Source organism: Callospermophilus lateralis, chromosome 2 (genome assembly GCF_048772815.1).
Source record: "Callospermophilus lateralis isolate mCalLat2 chromosome 2, mCalLat2.hap1, whole genome shotgun sequence".
NCBI lineage: Eukaryota > Metazoa > Chordata > Mammalia > Rodentia > Sciuridae > Callospermophilus > Callospermophilus lateralis.
This window is the reverse complement of record NC_135306.1, coordinates 469,081-489,762: the sequence shown is the minus strand read 5'-3', so window position 1 is coordinate 489,762 and position 20,682 is coordinate 469,081. Positions and strand designations below refer to the sequence as shown.

Sequence of the window (20,682 nt, the reverse complement as noted above, 5' to 3'; positions counted from 1 at the left end):
GTAAGTGTGAGCCCATCCCTCCACCTCCCTTGTTGTGATAGGCAGCCCTTGAGTGCTGCCAGGCTTTCCCTGTTTCTGCGTTTGCATGTGCTCTCCTGCTGCTGCTGTCTCATTCAACATCTGTGTTCTCTTTTCTCTTTATTTGATGACTGAATCTTGACAACACAAATGTGTCTGAGCCTGAGCTGCTTGTATATTTTAAAATACCAAAGTGTCAGGAAGCTGCTCTCAGGCCGTGTGCAGGTACCTGGTCCCCAAGTAGACAGACATACAGTGCCTGGCTCTACAGGAACCCCCACCTATGCACGGACACCTCCCCAGAGCCACCCTCTTCTGAAAAGGCTTGCCAATAGTCCAGGGTGTCTGGGGCCGGGGATTCCTCACTCCCAGGTAAACTTTGGAGTCTGGGGTTGATCGGTTTGTGTCTGTGATTAGTTTTGAGCCCTTGGGTGAGGGCGCAGTACCAAGTATCCTGGTTCTCGGCAGCAGAGACCTGGGGTGAGAGCAGCAGAGTGACTGCACCTGTCCCTTTCATAAGTGTCAGCAGCTCCTGGAGCAGCCCCTGCAGAGCCCAGTGGGTCCCAGTAGAAATGGCTGGGGCTGGTAGGGAGGAGCGCGGCCACCAAGCCCAGGCAGGGGGGTCCCTTCAGGGGTGCCCACTGGAGAACCATCATGCCCAGCACCTGGACAGCTTGGCTGGCTGTGTCCCATGAGAGGTGGTCACTGTTGGAGTCCCACAGGTGATCCTACCCCACCTGGCAGCAAGGAGCCACATTGGAGAGCTCCTTCTCTGTGTCTCCCTGTTGGGGTGGCCCTAGAATAGGGGATGTCTCTGATTTGCTGCATGAGCGTGACTTGCAACAATAAGCTTTCCTTTTGGAAGGTTTTCTGGTGGCCAGTTACTGCTTAGACTGAGTAGTGACTTTATTTCAATTTCTTTTTAACCACTTTGGGGCCACAGGGACTTGTGGAGAGGTTGTGGGATGTAAGTTGCCCTTTTGGGGGGCAATTTCCAAAGATGAGAGGGCATCCTCTTCTCTACAGAACAACTTCATCAACCTCAGCTTCCTTCGCCTCTTCAGAGCTGCACGGCTCGTCAAGCTGCTGCGCCAGGGCTACACCATCCGCATCCTGCTGTGGACCTTCGTCCAGTCCTTCAAGGTGAAGCAGGCGCCAGGGGCAGGGCAGGGCAGGGCAGGGCAGGGCAGCTCCCTCCAGGGCTGTCATCCTCCTCCTCTGTCATGATTCCCTGACCCCCAGAGTCCCCCCCTTCTTTGGAAGGGTGTGTGCACCATTGTCCTTTTGCAGTTTATAAATACAGTTTGAGTGGCCAAAGGTTATCTCCTCAATGCCCACAACACCATTGAGATCGGTTTTATGACCCCAGTTTATAGATGAAGAAACAGGGCCTGTCACTTGGAGGGTGGGCCTGGAGCTGGGCTAGGCTGAGGTCTGTGTAGCTGTGGAGAGGTGGAGGACCTGACCTGCCCGTGTGTCTGCAGGCGCTGCCCTATGTGTGCCTCCTCATTGCCATGCTGTTCTTCATCTACGCCATCATCGGCATGCAGGTGGGTGCTGCTTGCCCTGACAGGGCTGGATGCAGAGCTCTCGTCCACTTGGGCCACTGGGAATGTGTTGTGGTCCTTAAATGGTAACCGTAATAAACTGACACATAGTGAGCCTCTGCTGTGAGTCGGACACTGGTGTGAGAAGTGAGATAGCTGTTTTCAGACACTGTTGCTTGGAGGGTGTCCAGGCACTCCCAGGAGGGGCAGTCTAGCCGTCCATCCACTCCTTTCTCTCTGGGAAAGTGCACTGCCATGTTTCTGAGGTCTGGGTGGCCTTCAGGTACAACTGGGGCATTGGAGACATCTGTACGGTGTGGAGTGGCTGCTGGCCAGTCTGAAGGTGCCCCTTCCACTCCTTAGTGGAGATCACATGCTCCTGAGGAGCCTCAGATCAGGTCCTCAATGATCTCAGACTGTGTGATTTAAGTTGTTTGATTTCCCAAGAATACTTTGTCAGTTATTTGGGGAAAAAATATTTAAATATGTAAAGCAGTATCCTGCTATAACCCATGGTCATCTGGCCCCTCCCAGCAGTGGGGAGGAGAGTGGACTGAGTGTAAAGTTAGTATGGGAGGTGCCAGTATCCAAGTCTCTAATTCACAGGCTGAAATGTTCTCTTGATTTAGAGTTTGCTGAGATTTGATGTTTTTTAAAGTAAACACACCTACACACACACACACTTGCTTTAGTTTTTGGTTGTATAAGAACATGCATGTTACTGATCTTTGTGGAAATGTAATAGTTTATTAATTTTCAGCCAAATTTTAAGCTGAAGATGGTTCTTGATTCATTTGCATTCTTACCCTGAAAAAAATCAGTTATAATAGATAAAAATCCCATTGCACCATTTGCACAAATGTTTAAAAGAATTTTTCCAGTGATCTAGCTGGGTGTACACATACCTATGATTCCAATACTCAGGAGGCTAAAGCAGGAGGATCACAAGTTTGAGACAACTTAGTGAGACCCTGTCTCAAAATAAAAATTAAAAAGGGATAAGGGAGTAGCTCAGTGGTAGAGCACTCCTGGTTCAATCCCCAGTACTGAAAAAAGAAAAAAAAAAAAGGAATATTTCCAGTGATTTCTCAGAGCTTTTGCCAGTATGATAGTATAATTCCTGCTTTGGAACTGTTAATAAGTGAGCTACCTGAAACACTTCCTGTCTTGCGCATAGCAGATCTGGGCCCCATTCCCATTCATCAGACTTGCATCTAGAAATAGGCTCAGAGCTTCTGGAGCCTGGCTCATGCTGAGCCATGGAACTAGGGTGTAATCAACTGTCTCATGTGGGGCCCCCCAGATTGCACGCATTCCCTCTCTTGCCTGGTCTACCCACTGTGGCTCTGGGAATCCTGCAATATCAACATGCTGCTATTCTCCATTTTAGGTGTTTGGAAACATTGCCTTGGACGACGACACCAGCATCAACCGGCACAATAACTTCCGCACATTCTTACAAGCCCTGATGCTGTTGTTCAGGTATGTTGTGTGGTCACATTGATGTCCACTCTGCTCAGGATGGAGGAGGGTGGGTCTCACCATGGGGACCACTCTCTTCTAACCCTCAAATCATGCTGCTTTTCCTTAGAGGACTTTTCCAGTCCTTCCCTCTCTGCTCATCCAGGGGCTCTTGAAGTCTGCCCTGGCCTCAGGACAGACTGGTAAGAAGCCCCTAAGGGAGGAACCTGGGAGCTCTGAGCCAGGCCTGCCTGCCTTGTCCTTGCTGTGTGGTTGGCAGCCAGAAGGCTCCCAGGAGGCTGCACCCTATTAGGACAGGGAATGCCTGCAGGGTTGTACAGTGAGCTGGCCCCAGCTTCCACAGCTAGAAGCAGTATTGGTGATGGGATGGGTGAGAAAGGGAGAGGCAGGTGCAGAGGGGGAGACTGCTGCTGCTCATGGCCCAAGGAGCTCTGCTGGCCAGAACTTCTGGTCTTGACACACCTCCCTATCTCACGGGGGTCAAAGAGTAAGCAAGAGTAAAAAAGGTGGAATGTGGGAGCATGGAGGTGGAACCTGGAGACCCTGGGAACAAGCTTTGGGCCTGCACAGGCCTCTTTGGCAGGGGTGTGTTCAGAAGCAGCTCAAGCCCAGATGCTGTCCTGGCTGTGGAGCACTCTCTATGACTGGGCCCTGGCTGTCCTGGTCTGGGTGTAGACTTGAGGGCTGGGGGAAGGGTGAATGTGTTTCACTGCCTCCTGCATCTCCCTTGTTTTCCAGGACAGGAAAGGAACTCTTTAGGGACTTATGGGGTGGGTGCTAACATCAGACCTTCCAGAGAGCTCCTTCATGCAGAGGCAGGGCTGCTTCAGGGCCCCTGTTTGCTGCATTGCCTGGGGAACATTCTGGCTCTTGTTTCTTGCATAAGATAGACAGGCATCCTCAGGCTCATTCTTTCTCAGATCATATTGATTCTCTGAGCTTCAGCAGTTACATTAAATTTATTTCTTCATTTATTATTGCTCTTCCCCATGCCACAAAGATTTGAGGCTACCCTCTGAGTCTGCCTTAGGCCTGTGTTTTCCAAGATTTCTGTTTCCCTGAACTTTGCATCACAAGGGGGTGCTTCCATCACTTGGATTGGCATAGGCCCATTGACTATAGGAAACCCCCACCCCTGGCATCATTGGCGGGCACTGGTGCTGGCTGTGTGTTCTGCAGAGTCCCAAGTGGCTGCTCAGGGCAGGGTGTCCTCCAGGGACAGTGGTGTGCAAGTGGACTGAGGAAGGCTGAGGGTGGGAGAAGATCAGGTTTCAGGTCCCTGGGGCTGAGCTCAGCTATGTGGGTTTGGTCTTCATGAGGAGTGAGGGAACATGGGAAGGTCTGAAAGAAGTGACAACTTCAGGCCTGCACCTTGTGGCCCTGCATGGCACCTGGAAGGGTGCTGCTGTGAGGCACCAGGTGAAAACAGAGCTGCTCTTTCTGAAGGAGCCTGAGCTGATGGATGGGATATGAAGGGAGGAGGCAGGGATGATGCAGTTGCTTTAGCCTGAGTGGCTGCTGCTTCTAGAAACAAGGGTAAGAATGGCCTGTGTTTGGGATGAGACTATGTTGTGTCCTCCAAGGAGTGCTCACAGTGTGCTGGATTACTGTCCTCAATTGATGACCAGTTCGGAAACATAATGGCAAAGGCTCCATGTACAGGGGCCCAGCAAGGGCTCCCCTTGGCCCAGCTCTCCTGAGGACTTGGCCCCCACCTTCTGGGCTGGTCAGGGCTCTGGTGTCACTGGAGGTTTGCCCTCCAGGCCTCCTATTATGGGCTCACAGCTCTGTTCTTCTTTTCAGGAGTGCCACGGGGGAGGCCTGGCATGAAATCATGCTGTCTTGTCTGAGCAACCGGGCCTGTGACCCAGATGCCAATGCCAGTGAGTGTGGGAGTGACTTTGCCTACTTCTACTTCGTGTCCTTCATCTTCCTTTGCTCCTTCCTGGTGAGTCCTGATCACTGTGCCCATGTCTGTCTGCTCAGGCTAGCTCAGGGCCCTGCATTTCCTGTTGATCACTGACTTTGACCCATGCCACATTGTAAGCTGATGCGGTGGTGAGGCCTCTGCTCCTTGAGAGCAACAGCCTCTTCAGCCTAGGAAGGACGCACTTGAAGACAAGCTCTAGTGGCCCTGCCTGACTTCCATGAAAGGGTTGCATTTCAGCGGGCAGCTGCCCCTCAGTGTCCAGTGTCTTGGAAGGTTCACTGTAGTGGTGGGAGGTGAAGAAGCAGCCCCTCAGCCAGCATGCCTGGTGCAATGAGCCAGGTGGGAGAAATGGCAGGCTGGTCTAAGGAGGGTGGATCTTACTCTAGGCTTGCGGAAGCCTTGAAGCAAGAGTGCAACAAGGTCTACTTCCTGTTCTGCAGCTTGGCTTCTGTGTGGATGTGAGGAGGGGGCTCTAGTGTGAACATGGAGGTGAGTGGGCTGAAGTGTCCTAGAGAAGGGCATGAGGGACTAGCTCAAAATGGGTGGTGCTACATTTTAAGGCAGAGTTGGCCTGATCGAAAAAGAGATAAGAAAGCTACACCCTGGGATTCCCTGGTGATGGGTGAGGGGCTGCCCCTCTGAGATAAAGTGTGGAGAGCTGCAGGTATGACCTCTGGGCTGGAGAATGGAAGGAGTTACCATCAGTTTTCTGGGTATCTGTGTGAGTGGAGGATGCTCTTTGGGTCCCACTTTAGTGCAGCCCAGCAATCTATGTGTGGCTTAAGCATCACTTGAATGCTGTTTTAAAGAGCAGATTCCCAGGGGCCCCAGACTTACTGTATCAGGATCTCTGGAAGAGGGATCCAGGAATCTTGAGTTTAAACAAGCTCTTGGTGCTGAATTTTGAGCAGTCAGGAGTGCTGGATCCAGGGGCTGAGGAGCTGTCAGTGAGGCAGGTGGAGAGCCAGGAGAGAGCAGCACCCCAGAGGCCCAGGGAAGAAAGTGTCTCTTGAGGGAGAATAGCCACCCCACAAAGTGCTGTTGGAAAGTAAAGTGAGAGAAGGACTAAGAAAGAATGGCAGAGGCCCCTGATGACTCTTTCGAGGACAGTTTGTATAGGCATGGTGGGAACAAGACCCTTTTGGTGGATTCGAGTAAAAATGGAGGTGAGGGGCGTAGAAGGAACAGCAGCTCTTCCCAGCAGCAGATGGTGCCAGGAAGCGTCAGATCTGCGGCTATAACCTGTGAGCAGGGCTAATGTGACCTGTGCTTTTCTCAACCATGACAACTCCTTGGAGCCTTAAGTAGAGAATTGAATTTCCCAGATTCAGGCTTTCCAAGACAAGTATAAGGAGGAGAGAAGGGTACATATGAGTCACAGAGCTGAACATGGTCAAAGCTGGGGACAGGAAGGTGAGGGCAGGAACCTAGATTAGAGGTTTTCATGTGGACAAAACAGCCTTGAGATGCAGATGTTAGAGCAAGTGAGCTGGAATGACATGGGACATGTGAAGCCAAGATAGGGGCGGGGGCAGTGATGGTGCCCTTGTTGATAGTCCTTGGTAATGACCAAGCTGGGTATCCACATATAAAATTATGAAGTAGGACCCCTACTTCACTCCATATACAAAGTTAACTTAACTGATCAAAGAACTAAATAGAAGAGCTGAAACAATGACAGTACTTAATAGGAAATAAGTCTTAAAGACTTCAGAATTGACAATGGATTCTTAGATTTTACATCAAAATCATGAGCAAAAAAAGAAAACACAGATTATTTATTTATGCTTATAGGAAGAAAATATTTGCAAATCACACATCTGATAAGGGGTCAATATTCAGCACATATAAAGAACTCTTACAGCTCAACAACAAAAAGACAAAGCAGAAAATTTGAAAATGGGCAAAGAAGATATACAAATGACCAGCAGTCACATGAAGAGATGGTCAACATCTTTGGTTATAAAGGAAATGCAAATCAGAACCCAAATGAGATACTACTTCACACCCACTATGATAGCTATAATAATATTTTTTTAAAAAACAGAAGAATAACAAGTGTCAGCAGGATATAGCAGCTGTGGAAAAGTCTGGTAATTCACCAAAATATGAAGCTTAAAATTGCCATGTGACCCAGTGATTCCACTCCTAGGCATATAACCAAGATAAATGAAAAAGTATGCCCACACAGGGGCTGGGGTTGTGGCTCAGCGGTACAGCACTCGCTCACCTAGCACATGCGAGGCCCTGGGTTCAATCCTCAGCACCACATATAAATAAATAAATAAAATAAAGGTATTGTGTCCAACTACAACCAAGAAAATAAATATTAAAAAAAGGTATGCCCACACAGAAACTTACATATGAGTGTTTACAGCAAGACTGATCATGTTAGCCACAAATGTCCATCAGTGGATGGAAGAATGTGGTATACGCCTATAATGGACTGTTCTTTGGCCATAAAATTAAATGATGTACTGATACATGCTACTATATGAATGAACATCAAAAACATCACATTGATAAAAAGAAGACAGATGTTGTCGGGGTTTTTAGCGCCTCCCGCTTCCCTCCTGACCTGTGGGAGAGATAGGGGGAGCCCGCCCCGACCAGGACGGGCCAAGAAAGGTAAAGGTCGACTGGCCACCCACACCCAGCCCTCCCTCTCCAGAGGACAATGAGACGCACCAGAGAGAACAGTCAAAGCTGGATCTCATTTATTGAGAAAACACACACAGCTAATATAATGTACGGGAGCCAATCAGGGTAAAGGTCAGCAGGGTGGGGAGAATTTACATCTACCCCCATCCTACAGGCAGTAATGGGAGGCATGAGCTGTCCGTGAGGGCAGAAGGGTTCTGAGCCTATCCTAGAGGTGGTCCGATTCTTCATCACAACCCATGGCAATGCCTTCTGGCTAATCACTAGGTGCTCTCTTAGCCACAGGTGGCCCCAGGACTGGGAAGCGGGTAGCAGCCAGCAAGTTAAGTTTCCTCTTTTCTGATGCAGTATGCCCCACGTTACATCATGCCCTTCAGATGTAAAAGCTCACATGTTCAGTTTCTCCATGGCTTGGAATTCTAGCAACAGTGAAGTGGGTGGCAGTGGCAACTCACTGAACTTCAGTGTTGGAAAGTCAGAGACTCCTAGAGACCCAGAAATGGATACTTTGAACAGAGGAGAGGAAAGGATACCTTGGATCCAGGTCTGTGGCAGCTCTGGTTTACTACAGAGGGGAGGGAGAACACAGAGAAACACAATGGAAAAATTTCTCATGGAAAAAATCTGTAAAACAGAAAAGCAGTCTGAACTTAGCTGAACCAGAGCCTGCTCAGGGAGTGGGTATTTGAAAACTCCATGTTTCTTGACTGGTAAACCGAGAGCTGAGGTGGAGCCATCTTGAGGAGGTCACACTGGAACTTATTGGGGCAACCTGGGAGATCATAGCAAATATTGCCTTGCTGTCTTGGCGAGCACCTACCACGTGGTCTAGGGCAGCTCTAGCAGAATGTGATTGAAACAGGTACAGAGGAGATTGTGCCCAAAGGGGTTCAAGTGGGATATGGATGGGAGTGTAACTTGCTTTCTTTTTGAGCTGGTGGCTCAGGTGACCAGCTGAAGAAGGTTAGAGAAGTGAACAGGTGAGTGCCATTCACTCAGAGACTGAGCCTGAGAAGGCAGCATTCGGGAGTGGTGGAGTGTCAAGGCCTGTGGATCGGTGGCTACTCTGCCCATGAGTAGAATTCTCAGGAAGCCCCCTGGTTTCAGATGCCGAGCAGAGACTGGCACCTGCCTGTTCCTAGGAGTGTGCAGATCTAATCTCTCCAATGCAGACACCACTCAACAAAGTCCCAGACATCTGATCAGAGCTAATCTCCCCCGCACCAGAACTCCCCACGTAGAACTCTGTTGCAGCCCACCCCCAGGAGTGCGTCCGTCTGTCTTTCACACAGAACTCCAATGATAGTACTTTGCATTCTGTCCTACCTTGTATTGGTGAGAAGGGAAGCTGAGAACTTTTCAGCCTGCTTCAGGCTTAGGCCGCTCCAACTGGCAGCTCTGTGAGCAACACCAAAGGAGGAAGGGGCCAACAACCCCAGCCCTTGCATGCGCTACCCTCCCCCCACCCCGACCCCCCTCTTCCATCTGTCTGTCTGTCCCCCTCACCCCCAGTACTTGAACCAAGAAGAAATGGAAAGAAAGATAGTTGGGCATAACCAGGGACCATCCATCCATGTGGACAGTTTTGACAATCTTAGTGAAGAGTCCTTTCATTTTTCATTAGGAGTCTTTTTCCCTTCCTTTGCTGGGAGTGGTGGTGGTGGTGGTGATTGGTTCGTGGATGTACACATATACATCTTTGTTCCTATTTTCTCAGTTTTTACTGTTTCAAAACTTAATTTTGTTCTTTGAGGCTTAGGTTTTTTTGTTTGTTTTGTTCTTTTTTTGGTTTCTCTTGTTACTCTTTTTCTCCTTCTCCCTGTAACAGCCAGATTATCTTGGTTTTTCCTTACTTCTCTAAATTTCCTTCTTCTTTAAAGCTACTACTTACTATGTATCTTCTGTTTTCTCTGTTCACATTTTGAACATGGTAAACTTACTTTTACTTTCATATCCCATTTTCTTTTCTCTTATTTTTTTACAAATTTTTAGAACTATTTGGTTTATATATTTGGTCTCTGTCCCCACCATTCATGTTGTTGCAGTTATTAACTTGGCACCTGTTGTCTAATGCCAGATCTAATTCATGGCTATTTGTGTTATTATTGTCAGTTGCAGACCCACCACTCCTGTTTTTGTGGTAATCAGTGTTGTTGATGTCGTGTTAGGCACTGAGGATTTATTTTCATGCTGTACATTGTTCACTGCTATGGTTGCTGTTGTTCTCCTCTTTTCTATGAAGTGCTAGGAATCCACTGGGACACCACAAGTTCATGGATAGAGACTCTGCTGCCAAGCTACACTCACAACCCAGCCAAGAGACAGCATACCCTGCTCAACACATAAACCAGCCACACTCAAACTTCAATAATGCTTTAATATAAAGAATGCGGGGACAGAAACTCCAAACCAACAACCAGGCCCCAAGTAGGAACAGTTAGGGGGTAGGAATCACGTCTTTCACATGGATATTCACTCCTACAGTAAAAACAGAGAAAATAACAAAGACTGTGGATGCCCCATGTCTGAGGAGTATCAGTCTAGGTTGCTCCCAGACCCCTTTAAGACACACAGAGTTCTCAAGTGTGGAAGGGCGACCACAGAAGGCCATGCCACATACCCTGCTTTATGCAACACAACTGCCTGACCTATAAGAAGGACCTTGCTCTTGTGAGACCTGCAGGGAAAGTGGGAGCCTCAAGTTCTGACACAATGCTCACTGTATGAAAATACACTAATCATTACCCAAGAACTAGCAGGAAAACTGTACTAGGAAAACCCACTTGGAAATTTATTGAAAAACTCACAATAATCAGGTATCCCAGAACACTTCACCAAGAAAAGGCTATGCCCTAAAAAGGCCTATACTTGATAGTAGAAGATGAATCTATCCCAATAGATACGCAATTTGTTGTATCGACACTTTAGCCCTCAGCCAGGGCAGACAGTGAACAGTTCCGCCATGCGGGAAAATTCTCAGGGAGTTTGAATTAAAGACACAGACACACAGTTTTACCTTGAAACCAGCTCCAGGACAGCTCCTGGAGCTCTCAGCCTCAAGCTCCCCTGGGGAAGCGAGGTTTTATAGAAGAGGCTAGAGAGAGCGAGCACGCTAGGGAGAGGGCTTTTATTGGGGAACTAAAAATTCTGGGGAAAATCCCATCCAATGAAGGTCAAGGGGGCAGTGGTGCAAGGCCAGATGAGGTGATTGGATCCCTGGAATAGTGGTGAGACACACCTCTACATGGAAACTTCTTGAACCCAAGAAAGGTGGGAAAAACTCTGCCACATTTCTGCAACTGAGCACCTCACACCCAGCCAGGGAGGAAACTCAGTCACATGCAAGGATGGTCTCCCACACAACTCAGTAATACTAAAAATATGAAAAAATATAGTAGCACAACATGTCTTAATGTTCATAATTCTTCAGCAACTGACTCCAGAGATATTGAAGTGGATGAAATAAAGAATTCAAGGGGCTGGGGTGGTGGCTCAATGGTAGAGCATCTGCCTAGCATGTGCGAGGGAGGCACTGGGTTAGATTCTCAGCACTACATAAAAATAAATAAAAGTCCATTGACAACAACAACAGCAACAAAAGAATTCAAACTTGTGATTATAAAAATAACCAATGACTTCCAAGGAAACAAAGAAAAACAAACTCAATGAATTAAGGAAGTCAATATAAGATATGAATGAAAAATTCAAAAGGAGATAGAGATATTGAAAACAAACAAAAAGAAATCTTGGAAATGAAAGGTACCATAAATCAAATAAAAAGTTCAGTTGATAGTCTGTAAAAGAGTAGCCCAGACTGAAGACAGAATCTCGGAGCTGGAAGACACAGTGGTCTTCCTCAAACATTCAGACAGCATTAAAGAAAAGAAAATAAGTAACCATGACCAGAATATGCAAGAAATCTTGGACATAAATATCAAATTTAAGAATACAAAGAGTGTTGTGAGGGCTGGGGATGTGGCTCAAGCGGGAGTGTGCTCGCCTGGCATGCATGCGGCCTGGGTTTGATCCTCAGCACCACATACGATAAAGATGTTGTGTCCGCCGAAAACTAGAAAATAAATAAATAAATATTAAAATTCTCTCTCTCTTTCTCTCTCTCTCTCTTTAAAAAAAAAAAGAGTGTTGTGAGATGCAGACTAATGGCATGGATAACCTCTTCAGGGAAATAATAACAGAAAATTTCCAAACCTTGGGAAGGAGGTAGACATTCAGATACAGGAAGCATTTAAAACCTCAAATAAACGAAATCAAAAGAGAACCTCTCCATGACTCATTATAGTTAAAATGCATAACATACAGAGCAAGGATAGAATTTTTAAAGCCTCTAGAGAAATATGTTAGGTCACATTTATAGGCAAGCCAGTCAGAATCCCTTTTCATTTCTCTACACAAACTTTAAGAACCAGGAGAAAATGAAATGATGTGTTCCAAGCTCTGAAAGAAGTAACTGTCAACCAAGATTGCTATATCCAGCAAAGCTACCCTTTAGGATCAAAGAAGGAATAGAAACCTTCCAAGATAAACAGAAACTAAAACAATTCATGACTGTCATAACTATTAAGCTGATACTACAGAAAGTGCTTAAAGAAATGCTATACACAGAAGAAATAAAAACCAAATCACAGAGTTCTCAAATGGAAAAATATTATTTAAAAAGTAGCTAAGCAAATGAGAAATAGAACCAAATTAAACATTAGAAATATAAGTGGCAGGAAGTAATAAACATCTATCTTAATATCAAATATAAAGGGTCTAAACTCTCCAACTAAAAGACACAGGCTGGAAGAATGGATTAGAAAACAAGACCCAACTATATGTTGTGTGTAAGAGATTTACCTTACAGGCAAAAACAGCCACAGACAGAAAGTAAAAAGATGAAAAATTATATTCCACAAAAATGGACCCTGAAAACAAGCAGGAGTAACTACTCTCATATCTGACAAAGCAGACTTCAAGTCAAAATAATCTGAAGAGATAAAGAGAATTTCAATCCAACAAGAAAATATATAACAATATTAAATATTTATACCCCAAATGTTGGTGCACCTAATTACATAAAATAGATACCACTCAACATAAAGACTCAGATAGACCCCAGTACTAGGTGATTTCAACATGTGTTTCTCACCAATAGATAAATTATCCAGACATAAACTCAGTAAAGACTCTTTGGCTCTAAAAATATATAAATCAAAAGGACTTAACACACATCTGTGGAATATTTTACTCAATAACAGCCAAATTCACTTTCTTCTCAGTTCCTCATGGAACCCTATCCAAAATTGACCATATTTCAGGGCACAAAGCCATCTTAACAAATACATAAAAATTGTATAATTTCATTCATCTTATCAGGTCATAATGGAATGCAATTAGAAATAAATACCAAGAAAAAATTACAGAAACCATAAAAACATGGAGATTAAACAATGAATGAGTGATAGAAGAAATCAGGTGAGAAATTTTTATCTTAGAGCCAAATGAGAATAGTGATACAGTATACCAGAACCCCTGGGATACTGTGAAGATGGGTATAGGAGGAAAGTCTATAGCTATGAGTGCCTGCCTACATAAGAAAAGGAACTTACTTCCACATCACAAAGGCTATCTATGACCGACTCAAGCCAACTCCACAGTGAGTGGGGAAAGCCGAAAGCATTCCCTTTACAGTCTGGAACAAGACAAGGTGTTCACTCTCACCACTGCTGTGTAATATAGTCCTGTAAATCCTAGGCAGAGCAATTAAGCAAGGGAGGAAAATAGAAGGGATCCAAATAGGAAAGGAAGAAGTCAAATTATCATTATTTGCAGTTGATATGATACTATACCTAGAAGATCTAAAAAAGCTCCACCAGAAGACTGCTACAGCTGATAAACAAATTCAGCAAAGCAGCAACATACAAAATCAATATCCCAAAGTCAATACCTTTTCTATACACCAATGATGAATCTGTTGGGAAAGAAATCAGAAAAGAATCCTATTTATAATAGCCTCAAAAAAAAAAAAAAAAAAACCCACAAAACCTAGGAATAAGTCTATCCAAGGAGGTGAATAACCACCTCTACCATGAAAACTACAGAACATTGAAGAAAGAAATTGAAGAAGACCTTAGAAGATGGAAAGACCTCCCATGTTCATGAATTGGCAGAATTAATAGTGTTAAGATGGCCATACTACCAAAAGCAACATACAGATTAATGCAATCCCCATCAAAATACCAATGACATTCTTTACGAAACTAGAAAAATAGTCCTAAAATTCATTTGGGAGAATGAAAGTCCCAGGCTAGCCAAAGCAATTCTAAGCCAGAAAAGCAATGTTGTAGGTATCACAACACCTGATCAAATTATACTACAGAGCTATAGTAACAAAAACTACACAGACATAAAACCAGACACATAGGTCCATGATTCAGAATGGAAGACACAGAGACAAACACACAGATTTACAGTCATCTGATCCTTGATAAAGGCACCAAAAACATGCTGAAGAAAAGACAGCTTTTTAACAAGTGGTGTAGAGAAAACTGGTTATCTATATGTAGAAGAATAAGAGAAGATCCTTATCACTCACCCTGAACAAAAGTCCAAGTGCATCAAATACTAGGAATGAGATCAGAAATTTTGCAACTGCTTGAGGAAAATGTAGGGTTAACACTCCAACATACAGGCAACAATTTCCTCAGTAGGATTCCTAAAGCTCAGGAAGTAATACCAAGAATTGATGGATCCAAGAAATCGATGGATTCAAGAAAACAAGAACGTGAAGAGAGAATATATAGAATGGGAGAAAAATCTATGCTAGCTACTCATCTGACAGAAGATTAATATCCAGAATATACAAAGAACTCAAAAAGCTTAACACCAAAGGAAAAAAATTAATAAATGGGCCAATGAGCTAAATAGACACTTCTCAAAAGAGTAAATATAAATGGTCAAATATATGAAAAAGTGTTCAAAACATATTTATCAAATCAAAAGTAGATAGATTTCATCTCATTCCAGTTAGAATGACACCCATCAAGAATACAAATAACAATGCTGGAGAGGATGCAGAAAAAAAGGGGCACTTTTACACTTAGTAGGACTATAAATTAGTACAACCATTATGGAAATTAGTATGGAGTTTCCTCAAAAGACTAGGCATGGAACTCCCATACAACTCAGCTAGACCCTCTTTGGTATAAAGAATTAAAGTCATCATATGACAGTGATAAATATGCGACCATGTTTGGGGCTGAGGCTGTGGCTCAGCGGTAGAGCGCTTGCCTAGCACTTGCGAGGGCCTGGGTTTGATCCTCAGCACCACATAAAAATAAATAAAATAAAGATTAAAAAAAATATGCAACCATGTTTATAGCAGCACAAGTCACAATAGCCAAACTATGGAACCAGCCTGGGTGTCCATTGTCAGATGAAAAAATAAGGAAAATATGGTGTGTGTGTGTGTGTGTGTGTGTGTGTGTGTGTATGTAAAATATGGTATATATATATATGGAAAGTATGATACACACACACACACACACACACACACACAATGGAGTTTTATCCAACCATAAAGAAAAATGAAATTTTGTCATTTGAAGAAAAATGAATGGGACTGAGAACATGTTAAGTAAAATAAGCCAAACTCAGAAGGTCAAGTGTCATATGTTTTCTTCCATATATGGAGGCTAGAGGATAAAGGGAAAAAAAACTGATGGTGGGGTCTCATGAAAATCAAAGGGAGATCAGTAAAGTAGAGGAAAGGAACCAGGGGAGAGAGGAAGGAGACAAAGGGGAAATGCTAGGGAAATTACATTGTTATTGTATGCATGTACAAACATGTGACAACAAATCCTACTATTATGGAAAACAATGATGTATCAATAAAATAAAAAACTAAAGATATATTAGAGCAAATTTAGCATTGTTTAAATTGATTAAAATTAATTATATCAGAAAAAATAAAAGATCATATATTTTGTGATTCCTTTCATAGGAAATAACCAGGATAAGCAAATCTATTGAGGCAGAAGGAGATTGGTGGTTGCCAGGGATCGGGGAGGGAGGAATGAGGGATGATTACTCAATGGGTGTTGAGTGTCTTTCAAGTGTAATATAATGTTTGTTTTTTTTTTTTTTTTTTAGATTTGGAGAAAATAGTGGTGCAATATGGTGATTGCATTAAATGCTATTGAATCATACATTTTAAAATGATGAATTGCATATTAAGTGAATTTCAACTTAATTAGGAACAAATCCCCACAAGCTGCTGGCTGTGGTGCGCAAACTCCTAACTCCCTGAAATCACCGCTTTCAGGGAAGGCCACCTGAGGGGATGGTGACCATGGTAGTATCGGGCAAATGACACTGAAAATGACACCCTGGATGGCAGGGTGGATGATAGGCAGGAGATTATGGGACTTAAATTAGGAAAAGGCAGTAGAAGGAGAGAGCAGTGCTGCCAGCAGACTAATGTTGGGGACTAAATGTGCAGGATTGAGAGCCCTGGAGGCCGAGGAAGACCCAGCAGTCCCAGTGCAAGACTGGCATCCCCAGTCCAAGGTAGGAGCCAGTCTTGTCTGGAGCTGGTTGAAGCAGAGTGATCATTTCTGTCTTCAGGGTTCCTATACACAGACTGGCTGGAAGATGAGGGCAGGCACGAGGGCAGGCTGCAGTCTCCCTAACACCTCTTCTTTCTGTCCTGCAGATGTTAAATCTATTTGTGGCTGTGATCATGGACAACTTTGAGTACCTAACGCGAGACTCTTCCATCCTTGGGCCTCACCACCTGGACGAGTTCATCCGGGTCTGGGCTGAGTACGACCCAGCTGCGTGGTGAGTGAGCCCCAGTGTTCTGTGGTTTCAGGGGAGTCCCCACCCCTGGCTGCCAGGACAGGGCGGGTGGCCTTGGACACTTGAGTGCCCCTTCAAGTGTTGGTTGGTGCCCAGGATGGTGCTGATGTCCCCTCCAGTGGTTCTTTCTTTTTGGTCTTACATACTTTGATGCAGCTCTGGGCAGAGACATGGACTTTGAAGCCTCAGTTTGGCTGTGCCCAGGGGACCTGTGAGGCTGGTGCTCCTAGTGCACGGACTTTCTTGCTTTTCCGAAGGCCTATCATGTCAGGGGTGCACAGAGAGGAGACAGCATGGCCCCACATGCTGTGAGGCTTGGAGAGCTTTGAGAACAAAAATAATGTGGGGTCTTAGGGACCCCACGTGCAGGGCCCAGGGGTCTTCCTCTCTGCCATCTCCCTTGGGAATAGAAGCCAAGGTGTACCTCTGCCCCAGCCCTGGTTGCACATAATGGGTACTTGGTGAGCTTTTATTGAAAACAAGGGAGCTACCAAGAAGGCTCTAGTACATTTAAGACCCTTTACCATGGGAAGGTTTACCATGTTACATAAAAGAGGTGTGATTGTTTTCCACGTGGAGCAAGGCTCTAAGGGAGGGTTTGGTCCAAAGGTGAAGTCATTGGAGACCCTGCTCCATGAAAGAGCCCTGCACACCCATTCTGTGCTGCGACCCTAGGACAAGACCATAGTCAGGAAGGCAGGCAGAGTACCAGGCTCTCACCTGCTTTCTCTCTCACTCACCTGGCCCCTTCCTTCATTCACCTGCTCCCTCCCTCACTTACCTGCTCACTCACCTGCTCCCTCCCTCCCTCACCTGCTCCCTTCCTCACATACCTGCCCCCTCCCTCCCTCCCTCATCTGCTCCCTTCCTCACATACCTGCCCCTTCTATCTTTCACTCACCTACTCCCTCCCTCACTTACTTTCTCCCTCCCTCCTTCACTCACCTGTTCCCTCCCTCCCTCCCTCACCTGCTCCCCCCTCACTCATCTGCCCCCTCCCTCCCTCACTCACCTGCTCTCTCCCTCCCTCATCTGCCCCCTTTCTTCCTCACTTACCAGCTCCCTCCCTCCCTCACCTGTTTCTTCCCTCACTCACCTGCTCCCTCCCTCCTTCCCTTACCTGCTCCCTCCCTCACTCACCTGCTCCCTCCCTCCTTCCCTCACCTGCTCCCTCCCTCACTCACCTGCCCCTTCCCTCCCTCACTCACCTGCTCACTCCCTCTCTGACTTATTCACTTACTTACTCACTCTGACAGTAGTGCCTGAAGGCTGTCCCCTGCAAGATAGGACACAGGGAAGCGTCTGGGAGGCCTGCCTGTGCCTTTCTTCCCTGAGTGCTCAGGAGCCATGCTGTGATGGGTGGCTGTCAATGGGTGGTTGATGCTCACTCACTTCCTGTGCCCTGTGGGGATGACAAAACTGTGGAGTGGGGCAGCTCCCTGCGGATCACCTCTGCCTCACATGGGCAGAGAGCCTGGAGGAGGTGGTCAGCCCCCTGTGGTGTTGTTCTGCACTCCATGGATCTCCTAGGGCTCTGCCTGCTTTTCCTTAACTGGAGCCAAGTTTTCCCTATCTTGGGGCTTGATGGGACTCCTTCATCCCATCTCACTTGGCCTCTGGGGAGCAACCCCCATCACAGCAAGGACACAGGGGCTACTACTTGAAGCCCTCCTCATCTGGGCAAATCCCATAGCCACCAGTGTCTAGGGACTCTGAGACACTGGCCGCTCCTGTCCAGGCTTCTCTGAGACCACAGCATCTCCTTGTGTATTTTCCATCTTAAGGAGAGGTTTATGGATTTTCATAGTACAGGAGCAGCATAGTGGCTATGTGCATTCAGTGGTGCCCATGCCCATTTCCCTGGCTTTGGAGAACCTTGTTGTTGCTGATGCACCCGTATCTTTGTCCTCTATGCCCAAGATTCTTACTAGAATACACAGGCTTTGGGTCTGTGGCCAGGAAACTGAGCCTTGTCACACAAGGCAGGACAGGCAGATTCTACCTTAGGCATGGTTTAGGAGGACTCCAGGAAAGTCATCCAGGCCTGGTGGCCTCAGGTGTCACTACCATTTCTGGATGTTTTCCCAAAAGGAGAGTGTTGCAGAAAACAGATACTTTGCTGGATGCACTCCTGCAATCCAGCAGCTCAGGAGGCTGAGGCAGGAGGATCACAAGTTCAAAGCCAGCCTAGCAAGGCCCTGTCTCAGATTGGGGCCTGGGGATGTCGTTCAGTAGTAGAGCACCCCTGAGTTCAACCTTCAGTACTGCAAAAATCAAACAAGATAATGCAGAGTATGCTTTACGTGATGTAATCTGCACTGAAGGAGGAAACCAGCCAGAGGGAGGCGACAGCCAGGTCTTCCACAGGTGACTACAGGCAAGAGCAGAAACAGAAGTGGATGTGGGCCCACACAGCTTTGTGATTGTGTGCAGCAGAGCTCAGACTATCTCTCAGATTCCAGGGAAAAGAACATGGGGCTCTGGAAGGTGTGGGTGGTTGGGATATGGTAAAGAAAGTCCTGTGGAGGAGTAGATAGCAGAGCACGAGCCGTGCCCCAGTGGGGCATAAATGACACATAAGACCCAGGAACCCCGAGTGGCAGGCATGTTCTCTAGGCCACACGTGGGACTGCTCCCATGTGTGCCTAGTGCCTCTAGACTGCCGGAGGAGGCAGACAGCCCAGAAGCTGTGACCAGGCAGCCTGGGTCTGGATCCACCTCTGGGTAGAGGAGAGAGAACCTTGGTTTTCAGTAGCCTCCACAACAGATTCAGGCGAGTGGTCATCTTTATTTCCCTGGTCTCCTCCTGATTTGAGAGAAACTTTGAATCTGTAACAAAACTTTGTTAAATTTCCCAACATTTGTGTATGCATGTATATGCACATGTGTGGCTAGGTTTGTTTACATAAGCACAGACTTGTGTTCATTGTGCAGATGCACAGGTATATTTGTGTGCATGTGTGAGCCCATGTATAATATGTATATAATGTGTGTCACACAAATGTGTGTACATGTGCATGTTTGGGGCATACATGTAATTGCGAGAGTATGTGTGTATATGTGTGCAAGGGAGCTGCATCTTTGTGTGTACATGCCTATATTTGTGTGCACGTGAGGGGTGTTCACAGGTTCATGCACATGCTGTGAGTGCAGGTGTGTGAGTTCACTGCGTGTCATATGCACATGGCTGTGTGTGCATGTGTGTGAGCGCGTGCATGCTGTGGGAGGCAAGGAAGGCATGGGTTGTTGATTTCTGGCACTGCCTTTCCTCAGCCTCTTTTGTTGCCTTAGCACTTGTGGTGAGCTGTGGAGACTCGAGAGGAGAATCACAGTCACATTTCTTGGAGTGATCTGTCTGCTTGTTTTATGTTCACCCCTCTGCCAGTGAACGTTTCCTGAGTGTAGCTGTGTGTTGGGCTGGGTCCAAAGAGGAAGCAGGCACATGTCTCAGAGCAGCATCCAGGCTACACTGTGGGAGGCAATGGCCTTCACTCGAGGCCAGGCGTTTCTGGGGAGGAAAGGTGGTATACCACTTGAGCAAGATGGGTGGAAGAGAGGGAAGGGTGGGAGCAGAGGTGTGGGAAGAGCAGGAGGGTTGTGCAAGGCTGGAATGGAGAATGCATTACAAAGGGACTGGAAGGAGTCGGGGATGGCTGAGACAGGGCTTGAAATTTGGGTTAAGCAAGTTGCTTCCATTTTTTTTTTTTATAGACAGTGGGCAAACTTTTGAATTGGGGACTGATAGTATCAGGCCCCAATGTTTCATCTAGTGGCATCTGATTGATTTGATAGGCAGGGTAGTCCTGAGGCCAAAAACCCATCATGTACCCAGCACCCTATAATGGTAACTAGGGTCCAACAGGTGAGCAAGCCACCTTGGGTGAAGCCAGAGTGGAGGTTTCTCTTCTTCTTCCAGAAGAAATTTGACATGACTTGGAACTGATTGGAAAAAGGGGACTATAGCATAGGAGAGGAAGGCAACAGTGGTGGCCCAGGGTTGCTGGCCCTGGAGAAGGGTGTCCTTAGCTGGACCAGCAGGTTCCAGGGCAACACACAGTGTGTCAGGGAGATGGGGACTGTCAGGGGACATCTTCCCTAGGATACAGCTATCTCATCCAGGTTTTTCCTCCGGTTGCTGTGATGGGGAACCAGAAGGGGCCAGGGTAGAAAGAAACTTGTGGAGAG

At 46.3% G+C, this 20,682-nt stretch overlaps 1 protein-coding gene across 1 annotated transcript in view; it reads left to right on the top strand.

Annotated features, from left to right (window-relative positions):
* The window catches only part of Cacna1b (calcium voltage-gated channel subunit alpha1 B), a 184,569-nt gene that overhangs the window by 140,930 nt on the left and 22,957 nt on the right, over window positions 1-20,682 (top strand). The window contains exons 32-36 of the mRNA XM_076844985.2: window positions 1,045-1,161; window positions 1,503-1,568; window positions 2,956-3,047; window positions 4,851-4,995; window positions 16,352-16,479. Coding sequence (XP_076701100.2) covers window positions 1,045-1,161; window positions 1,503-1,568; window positions 2,956-3,047; window positions 4,851-4,995; window positions 16,352-16,479 — 548 coding nt within the window. The remainder of the gene's footprint in view (window positions 1-1,044; window positions 1,162-1,502; window positions 1,569-2,955; window positions 3,048-4,850; window positions 4,996-16,351; window positions 16,480-20,682) is intronic.